The following is a 16,667-nucleotide window of genomic DNA, read 5'->3' as shown; positions in this document are numbered from 1 at the left end:
CAAACATCCATCACAGTGAATCTTCAACACCTACTCACTGTGATGGAAGGCAAAAGTCTTATATCTTCCCTTTGTTCTTCTCCCGCGATCCGGCAGTCCAACTGCAGTGTCGAGGTGACTGGGGCTCACGATGTTAAAGCCACCGGCGGGCGATGGCAAGTCCCGCGGCCGTTTAAGCCGCGCCGGGCGATGTTAGGCCCCTCTCCGAGTCATCGCGATTCCTGGCGGGAGAAGTTGCCGTTGCGGGAGCTCCAAAAAGCTGTCTCCCACCGGGGACCTGCGAGGTCCCGATGTTCCTGTCCACCGGGCTTGCAGCCGGAGCCTCCGAAGTCTGGTTGCAGCCGCGCTCCAAAGTCAGCCAACTTTGGTGATGGTGAGTCCGCAGGCTCCGCGACTGGAGCCCTCGGGTTGGTTCCGGTTGGAGGTCGCCGCTGGCTCCACGATGTTAGGCCCAACGACACCGGAGACCCGACAGGGAAAAAGTCGGGTCCCTGAACAGGGAAGAGATTAAACGGTTTCCCCCAGCCCACCACATATACACAGCTAAAAAATAATAAAAATTAGAACCGAAAACATACATCTAACGGGAAAAAAACAAAAAAAAAACAGTCGGACTGCTGTCGAGCCGCTGCCGTTAGGCGCAGCCACTTCGCAATGAAGCCCTACCCAGCTCTCTCTTGAAAGTATCCAGAGAACCGGCCTCCACCGCCCTCTGAGGCAGAGAATTCCACAGACTCACAACTCTCTGTGTGAAAAAGTGTTTCCTAATCTCCATTCTAAATGGCTTACCCCTTATTCTTAAACTGTGGCCCCTGGTTCTGGACTCCCCTAACATCAGGGATTTATCGTCCTCATGGTCCAATGCAGAATGGAGTCAGAGAGATCGCATTCCGTTGATGTGGTGTGATGGTGGATCCAGGTACTGACTAAGGCAGGGGTTGATACATGCCATAACCAACATATCAAAGCATTTCACCACCACGGATGTGAGTGCCACCAATCATATATAAATCTTGACAGATAGTTAGAAAGTTTAAAACAGACCATACTGAATTTAAACTCAATTAAGCCAGGTTAATTTATGGTACCTTACCTTCCTGTTTCATCAAAACATACACCTGTATACCCCTCCGGGTGTGCATATCGCATTGGCTTTCTCTCAGCTGGCATTTTCAGATGCTGTCCTAATCTAGGGAAAACAGTATTCATTGAGAAAGCAATGATAGATTTTGTCATGAAATTCTATAATCAAAACATCTTTCTATTTCATATTTGTTACCAATGTCCTTTTTTTGTATCATATATTGAGAAATGAATGTTTTGAGAGGAGTTTGGTGGATTGTTGGAGAGATTGCCAATACACTTAATCCAAAGGAATTTCACCAGTTTATTGAAGAAAATTAATTAAATTCAAATGTATTTATCTGCATGTAATTTCTTCAAAACAGACTGAATTATTCCTGGGATTGCAGTTTTTATTCCAGAGTAACTAATTACATTGCAAACAATAAGGGCCACACATTTGAAATGGTCTGAAGAATGCTAAACATGAGAAAAATCATGGGATTAGTTATCTAATTCTCATATCCATCAGGTTGCAAAAAAAGTATTTGTTCAAATGAAGCTCAGAGTAAACAGGAAACAGCAGAAGATTGGAGTGCAATCCAAAGTAATGCCAAAGAAAATTAAGATACAAAACCTGAATGACAGAATAAGGCAAGTTAAAAGTAAGACTACATGGCAGCACCTCCAGGAAGAGGATATGAAAGAGCCAATTGATTCAGGGGTCTGGTCACAGTGGGGGACAGGCTATGCTTATGTCTGGGCTTTCAAGCTCCTGCCAGGGTGGCAGGCATCAATTATACTTCCAGCCTTCCTGGTGCAATGCACCATGAAAATCGACTGGATGGAAGAAAGTGACGAGCCGGGTTCAATACCTTCTGTAGGATCAAATAGTTGAGAACAGAGCAGTTGCCTATCAGGCTGTGATGCATCCCAGAAAACGTTCTAAGCACCTTTGTAGAAGTTCAAGAGAATCCTCATGGTCATGAATTTACTCAGAGACCCAAGAAATATGTTGATGCGCTTTAACAGTTGATTGGCAAATTGGGAGGGGGAGAGAAAGTGACAAAGGCCAGAGGTGAAAAAGGAGACAAAAGAGTGTCAAATAAGTGGCGAGGAAGGATAAGTAAAGCCAAAGGGAGGGATATGGGCCGAAGGGAACAGGGGAATAAAGGGGAAATATAGGACTCAGGGATAGAAGGTATGTGTACAGAGAAGGGGAAGGGGGTGTGGAGGAGGAGGGGGTGTGGAGGAGGAGGAGGGGGTGTGGAGGGGGAGGAGGTGGGGGTCTGGAGGGGGAGGGGGTGTGGGGGAGGGGGTGTCGAGGAGGGAAGTGTGCACGTAACAGGGTAGTGGGATATTACTTGTAACTGGAGAATTCATTGGTCATATGGTTGGGTTGCAAGCTATTTTGTGATCAGCAGCTGCAAAACAGGGCTGAAGTTATTTAATGCACAGCATTAAGTTATGGGAGAAAGTTTGACAAGCACGTGCTATCTTTATCCTTTTTGGCGGATGCATTTTGGACCCTTACCCTTCCTCTTCCCACCACACTTGCCGGACGCGCGGCGCCGCCACCGGTAACTCGGCAGCAGGTTTATGTTTCCCGCCAACCGCCTCACGTCAACGTCAGCGTCAACGCGCGGCGCGGGTTAAACATCTCTTGAGATCGTCCCTTCAACCTGAGCGCAATTTACCTGTGTGTTTTGTTGTTGTTGTTGTTGTTCTATTCTTCGCTTTTAAATTCAATCCTCAAAACCGTTTAACCCGATCGGCGAATTTTTCATCTTCATGACCCCTCCCCTCGGTGCCAGCGGCCTCCTTGCTCCCGACGTCACATCCGATGGCGCACGGCCCACGTGGTTCCGGCTGCGTGAGTGCGAGTTGATAAAAGGGAGGCGCCACTGGCCCGGCGGCCCGGCTGTCTGGGCGGGCGGAAGGAAGGAAGGAGAAGAGAAGAGAGGAGAGGAAGAGAACAGAAGAGGAGAAGAGAAAGGGGGAGGAAGAGGAAGGCAGGCCGGCAGGCACGTGCACATACACACCGTAAGTCCCTGTCCTCGCGGCCCGGCCGTTGGAGCAAGCGGGAGGAGGAGGCGCCGGCGGCGGCGGCGCGCGCGCACACACCACACCGTAAGTCCGTGTCCCCGTCAATGTGGTTGGCGCCGCTGCTCGCGGCCCGGCTGTTGGTCCCGGGCCCCGGCCCCGCTCCCTGACCGTCGGAGCCTGTTCTCCTTCCACCCCCCCCCCGCCATTGACGCGACCGTCGGCCTCTCCTCCAGCCGCAGGCCCCGTGCGTGTAGACATCGGCTGGGTAACGCCGGCCGGCCGAGTGTCTGGGCCTGTGTTCATCGGCCTGGTGAATCCACCGTCAGAAACTTAAATTCAAACAACGAACCGAATGTGATAAACCCCATCCCACACCGCTGTCTCGACCGCGGTAGATCACTGTAATTCCCTTCCTCCTCATCTCGAATCCCTGCAGCAGCTATCTAAATTGCCTCACCAAGTGCAATAAATCTAAAAATTATAAAGATTTTATCAGCAGTGGTCAAGAGTGTTTAATTGTCATTACAGCGGCAACTGAGAAATCCTTTCATTATGCAGCTTGACAAGCCCAATAATACAGATAAATAATAGTAATAATAATACAATAAATTAATAATAGTAAACCGTAATAGTGTAAAACCATGGAAGATAATAATTGCCAAGATTAGTGTTGTGCAGTTTTGAAGAGCCTGATGTTTGTTGGGAAGAAGCTGTTGAAACTGGTGGTCATGGTTGTCAGATTCCTTCTCGTTTGTTTGATAAGTTTGAAGCTATAGCCTACATGTGACTCCAGAAACGTTGTTTGATTAACTTTGAGTGAATATTTATTTGGGGCATCAATTAGGCCTCGATGCTCTTCAATACATCTGTCAATAAACACTCAGATTGAATATACTTTGTCTTCTGGGGTGGAGAATCACATAAACTCGTAACCCTCTGAGTGTTCAAATTTCTAAACCATATACTCTCAGTCCTGGTTAATTATCAAATATCCAATCCAGAAAACAGCTTGGGGTTTAAATTGTTTGGGCCTAATCAAAATTTGGAACAGTTCTAAATAACACACCTTTTCCATAACTCAGTGGGTGAGGCAGCATCTATGGAGCGAAGAAAATAGGCAACGTTTCGGGTCAAAACCCTGCTTCAGACCCGAAACGTTGCCTATTTCCTTTGCTCCATAGATGCTGCCTCACCCGCTGAGTTTCTCCAGCATTTTTGTCTACCTTCGATTTTCCATGTGTTGTATTTCAGTCTTGATCGGTTCATTTCACATTATTAAGCCACGGGTTCTCCAGTATTTGATCTCTATTGTCTGAACACTACTGTAACTTGTCTTTGTAGCATCTCAATGTAATGCATTTAAGTATAGATGGGCTCTGGTGTCACTTTTGCTCGGAGTGAAAAGCAAGATCAACTATTGCTCCAGCTTTACACACCTTTAGACTGACAGTCCATTGCTGTACTAAAGGGAGTTCTGCATTGTTGCAGATGTTGCCTTTATGACTTAAAACGAAGACATTGTCTGGTGTTCCTGGCTGATGTAATATGAAAAAAAGAATGGAGGGATTATGTGCAACATTTATCCTTCAATCAATACTGTCACAGAAGGCAGTGGAGGCCAATTTACTGGATGTTTTCAAGAGGGAGTTAAATTTAGCTCATAGGGCTAATTGAATCATGGGATATGGGGGGAAAAGCAGGAACAGGGTACTGATTTTAGATGATCAGCCACAATCATATTGAATGGCGGTGCTGCACCTATTTTTCTATGTATCAGGTTATTATGATTTGGTGCTCTGTGGCAGCCTGTAGTTCCAAAATTGACAATATTTCCTATATTTTGCTTCATTTAATTTTATTTAATTCACATGTTTAATTGATAATGTTTTATTAATAATGTTTATGTCTCATTCTTAATTGTCACTGTCTGTCATGTTGTCACTTGCGAGCGGAGCACCAAGGCAAATTCCTTGTATGTGAACATACTTGGCCAATAAACTTATTCATAAACTTATTCATTCATTCGAAAGTTCATTAGCTATAAACTGCCATATGAGCCAAAAGACATGAAAGATTCCATATAAATCCAGTGTTAATGCCCGCTTACCTCTATTATTAAAGGTGATTCGTTCAGCCATGCTCTTTCCTCCTCTATTCTCACTTGCTCATCCTCGTTATGTCTGTTTACTCTCCAAATGAACTGTGAAGCCTGGTAGCAACAACTGTAATTGGTATTTCCTTCCTTAAATACTAGATTTTGTAACTTGGGGCGTGACATTTTAATTCACCTGACATAGTTTCAACTCCTTTATTCTTACTGATAAGGAGTTCTTTCTTACAGCACTCCCTACAAAATGGTCTACATAAATTGGCATACTAATTGATACCGCCTCATTAAATGTGCACAAAGATTTGAGACTATCTGCATCTTACTTTTCAAAAGAACATGTCAAAGGCATATTGTGGGAAATTATTTAGAAGACAAATTAATGCATCATATCTTAATCATAACTGAATTTAAAAGTTAAAGGTGTATTTTATCATCAGCCTTTCAGATGGTAAGCTTTGTTTTTTACGATAATCTTCCACAGGTGGAATTTGCTTTGTGCACACTTGGATCAACACCAGTAACATGTGATAAATCAATAAATTCATAGGAATTCGAAGCTTAAGTGTTCCAGCCTGCTCCATTTTTTATACTTCTCCGAAAGTGATATTTGATTGGTTTTGTGACAATTTCACAAAATTTGTTGCTTAGAAATACAGTTGGTGTTGCTTTTGCGTCATTTGATCTAATTCCTATTCACAACTATTTCAGCAGTTCAAGAAATTGCTCACTACCATTTCCTGTGAGGATTAAATTACCACTGAAGGTTGCCAATTAAACCTTCATCTTGTAAATGGATAAATAAAAGTTTAGAAGTGGAACTTTTATGAGTCAACAGTGGCTGATACTGAAACACAAGTATTTCTTTGCTGGTTTAAAAAAAAAAGTCCTGGTATAACTCTGTGGGTCAGGAAACATCTCTGGAGAACAGATAGGTGACATTTTGAGTCAAGGCTCTTAGACTGTTAATACTGAGACAGGACGATGCTGTAGTGTAGCATAATGATGAACCATTCAAGATAAAATCTTTTTTACAGGAATGTTGTGTGAAACAAGAACGTCAGTTTAATTAAGGACTTGGCAATTGAAACTAACTTTTATATAGCGTTTTCATGTAGAGAAAAATATCCCGGATTCTTAAATCTAAAATTAGCATCATATACGAAATATTGGTGGGGTGACTTGGAGAATGCGCAGTATTGGAAAGGAATTTCAAAACTAATGGCTTGGTTAGCTGAAGGTTTGAAACAAAGGAAAGAACGCAAACATTTTGGAGTTCTGGAGTATGGAGGCCCTTTGCCCAATTTGTCCATGCTAACCATCTGTGCTAGTCCAATCTGCCAGTGTTTGGCTCGTATCTCTTTAAACCTTTAAACCCACGTCCAAATGTCTTTTAAATGTTATTGTACTACCTGCCTCAACCACCACCTCTGGCAGCTTGTTCTATACCGCCATCCTCTATGTGAAAAAAATTGCCCCTCGGGTTCATATAAAATCTTTCCCCTCTCATCTTTAACCTATTCCCTCTGGTTCTTATTCCCCTACTTTGGGTAAAAAACTCTATCTATTCCCATCATGATTTTTCTGTCTAAAAGATCAGTCACCTGTGCTCCAAGGTCCTAGCTTGCAAAACCTTTCCTATAACTCAAGCCTGTAAAGTTCTTGTAAGTCTCTGCATACATTCCGTCTTAACAAAATCCTTCCTATTTCAGGGTGACCAAAACCGAACACAATACTCAAAGTGCGGCTTCACCAATGTTTTGCACAACTGTAACGTAACATGTCCTAATTCTTTAGGAAACGGGGGTTCCACTCTCCCATCATAGATGAGGCCCTCACTTGTGTCTCCTCGATATCCCGCGGCTCCGCACTTGCTCCCCCTTCCCCCTAGTCGCAACAGAGACACCCTAGCCTTTAACTTCCACCCCATCAGCCGTTGCACACAACACATAATCCTCCAAAATTTCTGCCACCTCCAACGGGATCCCACCACTAGCCATATTTTCCCATCTGTGCCCCTTTCCGCCTTCCGCAGAGACCGTTCCTTCCGCAACTCCCTGGTTAACTCATCCCTTCCCACCCAAACCACCCCCTCCTCAGGTACCTTCCCCTGCAACCGCAGAAGATGCAACACCTGTCGCTTTATCTCCTCCCTCGATCTGTCCGGGGACCCCGATAGTCCTTTCAGGTTAGGCAGTGGTTTACTTCATCTACTGTATCACTGTTGTTCAAGATGTGGACTCTTGTACATTGGCGAGACCAAACATAGACTAGGCGATCGTTTTGCGGAATACCTTTGCTCAGTCCGCCTGAACCTACCTGATCTCCTGGTTGCCGGACACTTTCATTCTCCTTCCCATTCCTACACATACCTTTCTGTCCTAGGTCCTCCATTGGCAGAGTGAGGCTAAATGCAAATTGGAGGAACAGCATCTCATATTTTGCTTGGGCAGCTTGCAGCCCAGTGGTATGAATATTGATTTCTCTAACTTCAGGTAGCCCCGGCATTCCAACTCTCTCTATCCCTACCCAAGTCGCACTAGCTTCTCATTTTCACCATACAAACAGCTAACAATGGCCTGTTTCCTTTATCATCGATACTTTTTTGCATATCTTTTGTTCATTGTTCTTTATCTCTCCACATCATCGTCTATCTCTCTCGTTTCCCTTATCCCTAACCAGTCGGAAGAAGGGTCTAGATCCGAAACGTCACCCTTTCCTTCTCTCCAGCTTTTTGTGTCTTCTGTACTCAATACCCTGACTGATGAAGGCCAATGTACCAGAAGACGCCTTGATCACCCTATCTCCCTGTAACACTAATTTAAGGGAAGTATTTACCTGCATTTCTAGATCCCTCTGCTCTACAACACGTTCCAGAGTCCTGCCACTCACTGTGAAGGTCCTGCCCTGGTTTGACTTCCCAAAATGCAACACCTCATACTTATCTGCATTAAACATGAACCATTCTTCAGCCCAATTGATCCAGACCCTGCTGTCTGAAGAAGGGTTTCGGCCAGAAACGTTGCCTATTTCCTTCGCTCCATAGATGCTGCCTCTCCAGCATTTTTGTCTACCTTCGATTTTCCATCATCTGCAGTTCCTTCTTAAACAACCTGCTGTCATTTCGCCCACTTTAGTATTATCTGCAAACTTACCAATCATGCCTTGTACATTGGCGGCCAAATAATGTTATTTGAATTCGCTAATCTCTGGCCAGGGGGTATGTGCTGTCAGGTGATTCAAGCTTCCATATCAGTCTCTCTTGAAAATAAATCTCTCTGCCACATACTAAAAATGAAGCACTAATCTTGTTTTTTTTTATTTTGTAGATTTAACCTTTTGAAAATGCACGGTGGAGTTGTCTATGCAGCCATTGAATGAAGTAACTCCAATGTGACCAACCAAATACATAAATATATGTTTTGCTGTTCGTTTGATGTGATACTGGGGACCTGAATGAATTGATACTCATTTGAATTTTCAACAATCTAAAAGTTAGTGAAAGCAATGTCACAGCAAAGAGGGGCAGCAGCTCCCAACTTGGATGTAAAACCCAAGGTCGGCCAAGGGAAAAGTGTTGATCGTAGGGACGGTTATGCTTGGAGTGGCAAGAAACGTTCACGCTCTTCAAAAGTAGAAACAACTTCAGATGGTGAGGTTGGGGATGCTGCTGGCACACTATCGGTCGCTCCAAGACGGGAGGAAATATGGAGCCCCCCTGGACCTGAGCTGGATCTTGAAGATTCATGTTCTCGCAAACTTTCCAGCCGAACATTGAAGCAAAAGATACAAGATGCTGTAGCTCAATGTTTCCCTCTTAAAGTGCATAATCATAAAAACTCTGTAGCTCTGATTTCAAAACGTAAAATTCACATTCGTGATCTCGTGGATAGTTGTCCATTTTCAGTTGGAATAGAGTTGGCTGAAAAATGGGACTTGATTAATTGGCACACAATTCCATTAACTCAGAACTGTGGAGTTTGCAATGGTTCAACAATGCGATTTGGTGAAGATGAGCTGGAAGAAGGATGCAGAATGAGTATTGAACTGGAGGCGAATCCATCAGATACACAGATTCACAACCTTGAAGTGATTTCTCAGATTCATGCTTTTCACAGAGAAAACTCTGAGGTGGAGTCTGGAATTAATGAGTTGCCAGGTGATAATGGTATTGCATTTCCTTCAAATGATTCAGACTCTGATGAGGAGCTGATAGCTCTTTTCACAGATTCTGAAAATCAGACAAATATCAATTTGGATTTTAATAATGGATGCAATTGGCTAACGCCCTTTCACAAATGCCAGACTCAGTTTGGCTTCATCTATCGCTTAGTCCCTGATCTATTTCGGATCAGTAATAATCCATGTTACTGGGGAGTAATGGATAGATATGGAGCTGAGGCTCTGTTAGAAGGTAAACCAGAAGGTACATATTTACTCAGGGACTCTGCACAAGACGATTATCTCTTCTCCGTCAGTTTCAGGCGTTACAGCCGCTCTCTTCATGCTAGAATTGAACAGTGGAATCATAACTTTAGCTTTGATGCCCACGATCCCTGTGTTTTTCATGCATCAAGTGTAACAGGCCTCTTAGAACATTACAGCGATCCAAACTCGTGTATGTTCTTTGAGCCTCTGTTGTCACTCCCACTAAATAGGACTTTTCCATTTTCACTTCAGCATCTTTGCAGAGCGGTTATTTGCAGCCATACAACCTATGATGGCATTGGTGCCCTTCCTGTACCACCATCGCTGAAAGCTTACCTGAAGGAATATCACTATAAACAAAAAATAAAAGTTCTTAAGATCAGTGCACAACAATGGCATAGTGGATTGAAAGGAAACCAATAAAGGTTGCAGGAAAGATTAAGGACCACCAGGAACATCTACGCTATTTTAAAAAAAACCTTGAATCTTCGTCTTAAATAGGAAATTACCAGTACTTTATTTTGTCACAGTTTGTTTAAAGACTGTTAGCTTTCAATCTTTATTTGTGTACTTGTTATTTTTTCCTTCTCAACAGTGCAATTAAACATAATGTATCTTGTCTGATGGGACAAATCATTTGCGCTTATCTTTGAGACGCCATGACAGTTTGGTGCTTTTGCCAACAAAACATTTTTGTGTCATTGGAATGCAGTTTTCAGACTGAAAGTGTTTACATTCACAGTGAAATGTACTTTTAGAAAGTCATGAAAACATTTAGCATGCGTATCAATTTTATTTGCACTGTTTTTATACACTTTAAAGATGTTCTTTAATCTAATTTTCTAAGTTATCTGAAGCTTTAAGTATGTAACATTAATTATTGCAATGTACTTTTTAAATTAATTTTGAGTAAAATCTCTTAACATAAATATTGCTTTGTTTTGTATTGAATAATGCAACTTGTGTTAAATATTAATATATCCATCCCTTCCCACCCAAACCACCCATTCCTCAGGTACTTTCCCCTGCAACTGCAGGAGATGTAACATCGGTCCCTGAAACCTCCTCTATTCAGGTACTCCAGCAGTCCTTCCAGGTGAGACAAAGGTTCAGGTGCACTACCAGCTCCCACTGTTATCTGGACTACACTTCCTCCCACCCTGCCTCTTGTAAAGACACTTTTCCCTTCTCTCAATTTCTCCATGTCTGCTCCCAAGATGAGATTTTCTATTTTAGGACCACGAGATATCCATGTTCTTCAGTAAATGTGGTTCCCTCCCCCTGCTGTCATAGATAGATTCCTTACCCGTGTCTCCACTATGTTTAGTAGTTCTGTTCTCGATCCCCATTCCCCTCCCCAGACAGAACAAGTTTCCAATTGTTCCTATCTTTCACCCCACCAGCCACCACATCTGCCATTTGCGTCACCTCCAACGCGATCCCACCGCAAGTCACATTTTCCCATCCTCACCCCTTTCTGCCTTCTGCAGAGACCACCCACTTCGCAACTTCTGGGTTCATACCTCTTCGCACGCAAACTACCCCCTTCCTGGATACTTCCCCCTGAAACCACAGAACATGTAACACATCCCCTGTACCTTGTTCCTCATCTCCATTCAGGAACCCCAGCAATCCTTCCAGGTGAGACAGGTTCACTTGCACCTCCTTGAAACCTAATCTACTGTAATTACAACCTACCCACCCCTCCCCCTTCTTTCCTGCTCTCCCCTGTGCCGCACCTGGACTCCCCTTCCACTTGCATTCCTTCCTCAAGCTTCACAATTCTTCAATCCTTTTGTCTCACACCTGTCTTTTTATCTCTGGCCTTTGTCCAACCATCGCCCTATTGAAATGCCCCTCACCTATATCAAACTGTTACCTGCCTGGCTTGGTCCTGCCCATCTTCTCTTCCAGCTTTCTTGCCCTTCTCCACTACAATCAGTCTGAAGAAAGGTCCTGACGTGAAAAGTCACATGTCCATGTTCTCCAGAGATGCTGCCTGACCTGCTAGGTTACTCCAGCACTTTGTGTCATTTTTAATTACTGTGTCCGACATTGACAAGTATCTCATTTCATGTAACATTTCCCAAATGGTCTAACAAAAGACTAGGAAACACCTTTCCTGCACAGAAATAGGCCCATACTGATATTTTGGCCCATCTACACTGATCCCATTTTCCTGCATTAAGTCTATGCCAAGTCAATTTAAGTGCCTGTCCAAATATCTCCTAAAAATGATGATTGTTGTAGTACAGTCTAGAAACAAATCCTTCATCCCTTTCTTGCTCTAACTTGGTTAGAGCTGTTGCCTAATCAAGTTGTGGTGTAATTGTGCTCCTAAAGCTTACCCCGTTAGTCTAGTTCAGTAAAACACTGAGTCAAGCACTGGATCAACTAAACTCCTTATTCTCACTCACAAACGAACTTCCTATACGATACCTAACCAACACCGCGGATCCGATCCTTGTCTCCACTCGTCCAAGCCCTTCAGCCTTGTGCGAATAGACACCTCCAGATGGTCAACAGTCCCAAGTGCACCTCCAGAAGATCGATCCATGTGGTGTCCCCTCTTTTATACTGTATCGGACCCGTGGCGCGAAATACATGGGGGGGGGGGCAACCCCTACAGCCAATCACAAATAAAGATCATATAATACATTTATTGACAGTTCCCTAGCCCAATCACAAAATACCCCATTACATTGTTTCCACAGAAGGTTCTAGTTGGAATACAGTTCACCAAAGTAAAGAAACATTTCCCTAGGTAATATAAACAATTTGAACAAGGTTCCATACTTTAACCAATCACAAGATAACAGTGCAAAGACTCTGCAACATAATGAACAATAATTTACAACACCCCATTCTATAACCAATCCTGATCATGCATTTGCAACCCAGCTGGGCTCTTTCTGCAAAACCCTCATACATATTAACAATTGAGGGGACATCTGGACGTCACCCTGTGCTTGACTTCCTCCCAGGGTCCAGACACCCTGGAGCCATGAGCCACATGGCTTTGCAGCTTTTCACAGAAAGATGACAAGCAGGCTTTGCAAATGCAGAGATCCTCCATTTTGTGACATACTTATTTGGCCAATATTATCAGTGGTACATCCTGATCGGATATACTTTCTTCAGTAGATCTGTAGAAGATGGTAACATTTGTTTGAGACATTTACTTCATTCATTTTCTGAGAAAAGTAAAGGAATTAGTGTGCTTTTTTGGCCACAGCTTCAACGTGGTTGGTCCAGGACAAATTGTTGTAATACTTATGCCTACAAAATGAAGTTCTCAACTTTGGCATCATTGATGCTGACGCGCATGTACACCATCTCATTTCCTGAAGTTAATAACTTGGTCCTTTGTCTAACGGACATTAAAGGGGAGGTAGCTGTCTTGACACCATTATCAACCTATCACCAAATTTAGGAACAGCAAAGATTGAGACAATTGTATCCAATTAATCAATTTGTATCCAATTAAACAGCAAAAATTGAGACAATTGTATCCAATTAATGGCACAAAGATTGGCAGCACTAAATAGATAAAAGCATAAATTTAAAAGGTGTTAAATGAATACATTTGAAATGTTTTCCTGCTCATGAATTTCAATGTGGCTATTGGAAGGTTAAATGGGGTACATCTCGCTATGTGTTTGGTGAAAATTAGGAATGTGGAGGACCAAAGATATTTGGTGACTATATATACATAAATCACTAAATATCATGAAAAGTACAAATAGAAATCACAGAAAATAATCACAAAAATAATTTAAATATTTATATAATTCCATTAATGAAGCAAAATGCATAGCTTTAATTTAATTTTAAAAAAATGGGTGTTGAACCATGAATGATATTGGGGAAAATGATCAAAAGTTTTAGTCAAGGAGGTAGGATTTAAGAATTATTTTAAACGAGGAAAAAGAGCTAAATAAGTTTAGGAAGGTAATTTCAGAGTTTAGAGTCGGTGTACAACGCAGTTTTTTTTTCTCATGTTCATGGGCAAAATTTGCTTTCCATTTGTTTTGTTTTTTTGCATCATGGTGTGCCCTTTTGATGCAGACGTTCACAATAAGTCATAAGTTAAAAATCATAGGAACAGAATTTAGGCCATCAGCCCATGAGTCTACTGCCATTTAATCATGGCTGATCTATCTTTCCCTCAACCCCACTCTCCTGATTTCTCCCTATAACATTTGACATCCTTACTAGTCAAGAATCTCAATCTCTGCTTTAAAAATACCCAATGACTTGACCTCTGCAGCCATCTGTGGCAATGAATTCCACTGATTCACCATCCTCATCTCCTTTCTAAAGGCACATGCTTTTATTCTGAGGCTGTGCTCTCTAGTCCTAGATTATTCCACTAGTGGACAGATCCTCTCCACACTCAATCTATCCAGGTCTTTCAGTATTTGGTAAGTTTCAATAATTTGTCCCTTCATCCTTCTAAACCTCAGCGAGTACACGCCCAGTACCATAAAACGCTCATAATATGTTCACCTAATCATCTCCGGGATTGTCCTCTTAAACCTCCTCTGGACCCTCTCCAATGTCAGTACATTCCCCTTCAGATATGTGGCCCAAAATTGCTCACAACACAATGTTTTGGAGGTTTTTGCACTTTTTCACCATTTAAAGGAACATTTTCTTTATGGCTATGCTTTGAAGACCTTTCAGAGAATTTACAAACATTATTGTTAGTCTGATTCTCAGCATGGTTTTGTATATGGGTTCAGCCATATGGTCATTTCAATATCAATTACTGCTGTGTATCCTGCAAAGAGTCTGGGATACGATTTCAAATAGCTCTCAGTAAAGCTTCTAATGCAACCACTATTGGCTCAATTATTGGATAGGATAGGGAAGGAAACAGAAGGCACTCAGCAGATTGATTTCCCGCAGTCGTTTTTCCTATATCTTAGTAGCTTTTTCACAAAACTTTTTTCTTCTATCAGCACTTTATATTAAAGGATGTAACACGTTGATTCATGGCATCCAGTTGCCATTAAGTGCTTTACAACCAATGAAATATGCTTTGAAGTCTCGCCATTTCTCGACGTGATATAGAAAACATCGTATTCACTTGCATAAATCCAGCATCCGTAAACAGTAATGTGATAAAGGCCTTGATAATCAGTTTTAATAATGCTGATTAAAAGATAAATATCAGCAAGGATGCTAGAGATAGCTCCCTGTTTTTTTATAAAATACAGTGAAATACTCTGTCCATCTGAGGTAGACTTTAATATATCATCCAAAAGATAACACATTTGTTTATATAACATTCACTCAATCAGCCGAAAGAATTGTGATCATCGGCACGAGCCTGTAACTTTCTGCCTCAAGAGACATGATGCTAATCACCAATGCAAGGTAATTGCAAAGCATTGCTCTTAATTCACCAAAAATATTCTCAAGAAATGTACAGTTTGCCTTTTTACTGTTGTTGTAAGTCAAACACTCACTTCCTAATATGTGATGGAGAAAAGCTGTTAACTTTTCTTTCAAGTAAAGCCAATTATCAGACTTGGCACAGTTACCCATGATGGCATCTGCCAGGTCTCATGCTTTTCATTTTTAATTGACATGCAGAATCGCTTGAATAACATGGGCAAAAAAATAGCACTGGAACACTTTTATATGAAGATGGAAGAGGAACCATTTAGGTAGTCTCTGAAGGCTGGATTATTGATTAAGAGAGCAATATAGCTTCACTTCCTACATCCTGAAATAATACTCTATTTGTAAAACAAATCACTATTGATATTTAGTCAAGGAAAAATAAATGGTATATTAAATTTCAGAGGACTCTACATTATATATTAAATCAGTACAGATTATTTATTTGTGTCTGAAGAAGGATTTCGGCCCGAAACGTTGCCTATTTCCTTCACTCCATAGATGCTGCTGCACCCACTGAGTTTCTCCAGCACTTTTGTCTACCTTGTTTATTTGTGGACACACTGCAGTTTTTGCATTAAGGCCTGGTTTAAAACTGACATTTGATACTGTTGAAAGGGGAAGAACAACAAACCAATGTTACCTCTGCACATTTTAGTTGTGACTTTCAAAGCACTCAGCAGAGAAATGAAAAACGATGTAGAAAAATAAAAAGAACGGGTGTTCTGTTGTTTTAATCTTGGAACATGAAAATCAACCTTTCAAAATTTGTGAAATCATAATGAATGAAGGGTCTACCTGAAATGACATCTATTCGTTTTTTTCCAGAGATGCTGTCTGACCCGCTGAGTTACTCCAGCTTTTTGTGTCTATCTTTTTGAGAGATTGCAAAAGTTGGTAGGCCCTTTGAAAATAGTTAGGTCTGGCCTATTCCCTGTATATGTCATTGTCACAAGCAGAAATTTAATTTGCGACAGACCCACAGGTTTCACAATATATGTACAATCTATAGACTAGGTAACCAGTGTTAAATAAAATCAACTAAAAATACTTATGATTAAAAAATAACCAAAAAATTAAAATATAACTTCTAATGGGCCTGTCCCACTTAGGCGACTGCAGGAGACAATGCAGTCATAGAAACATAGAAAATAGGTGCAGGAGTAGGCCATTCGGCCCTTCGAGCCTGCACCGCCATTCAATATGATCATGGCTGATCATCCAACTCAGTATCCCATACCTGCCTTCTCTCCATACCCCCTGATCCCTTTAGCCACAGGGGCCACATCTAACTCCCTCTTAAATATAGCCAATGAACTGGCCTCAACTACCTTCTGTGGCAGAGAATTCCACAGATTCACCACTCTCTGTATGATGCCACATGTTTGCGGGTGGTTGCCGGGGAGTCCCTTCATGGCCGTGAGAAGTTCCCGCATTCTGGGAACTAGTTGCGGCCTCATGGTCGTCGCGAATGTTGAAAAATTAGTGGCTATCAGAATGAAGCCGCCATGGAGAGTAGCAAGAATTCTCATGCCGTAGGTGGGTTGCCAGGAGGTCGAAGGTTCTCTTAGGTTCTGTAGGTTGTAGCCGGTGCTGACCGGTGAATTTCGTTGGC

At 42.2% G+C, this 16,667-nt stretch overlaps 2 protein-coding genes across 5 annotated transcripts in view; one reads left to right on the top strand and one right to left on the bottom strand.

Annotated features, from left to right (window-relative positions):
- wdhd1 (WD repeat and HMG-box DNA binding protein 1) overlaps positions 1–2,907 on the bottom strand; it is a 67,532-nt gene extending 64,625 nt beyond the window's left edge. The window contains exons 1-2 of one of the 3 annotated variants that reach the window (XM_033027237.1): positions 2,760–2,907; positions 1,094–1,189 (exon numbers count right to left, since the gene is read on the bottom strand). In XM_033027237.1, coding sequence (XP_032883128.1) covers positions 1,094–1,170 — 77 coding nt within the window. In that variant the 5' untranslated portion in view covers positions 1,171–1,189; positions 2,760–2,907. Of the gene's footprint in view, positions 1–1,093; positions 1,190–2,596; positions 2,651–2,759 lie in introns of those variants that run through there. The other 2 variants (XM_033027239.1, XM_033027238.1) reach the window with 2 other exon arrangements.
- A 5-nt stretch (positions 2,908–2,912) lies between these two features.
- socs4 (suppressor of cytokine signaling 4) lies at positions 2,913–10,572 on the top strand. Of its 2 annotated transcripts, none has more exons than XM_033027248.1 (2): positions 2,913–3,105; positions 8,545–10,572. In XM_033027248.1, the coding sequence occupies exon 2, from the start codon at positions 8,723–8,725 to the stop codon at positions 10,064–10,066; it is 1,344 nt and encodes a 447-aa protein (XP_032883139.1). In that variant the 5' UTR covers positions 2,913–3,105; positions 8,545–8,722; the 3' UTR covers positions 10,067–10,572. The 2 variants fall into 2 exon arrangements, with proteins under 2 accessions (XP_032883139.1, XP_032883138.1); XM_033027247.1 differs by having other exon boundaries at positions 2,913–3,192.
- The last annotated feature ends 6,095 nt before the right edge of the window (positions 10,573–16,667 follow it).

Source organism: Amblyraja radiata, chromosome 9 (genome assembly GCF_010909765.2).
Source record: "Amblyraja radiata isolate CabotCenter1 chromosome 9, sAmbRad1.1.pri, whole genome shotgun sequence".
Lineage (NCBI taxonomy): Eukaryota > Metazoa > Chordata > Chondrichthyes > Rajiformes > Rajidae > Amblyraja > Amblyraja radiata.
This window is presented reverse-complemented; position numbering and strand designations above follow the sequence as displayed.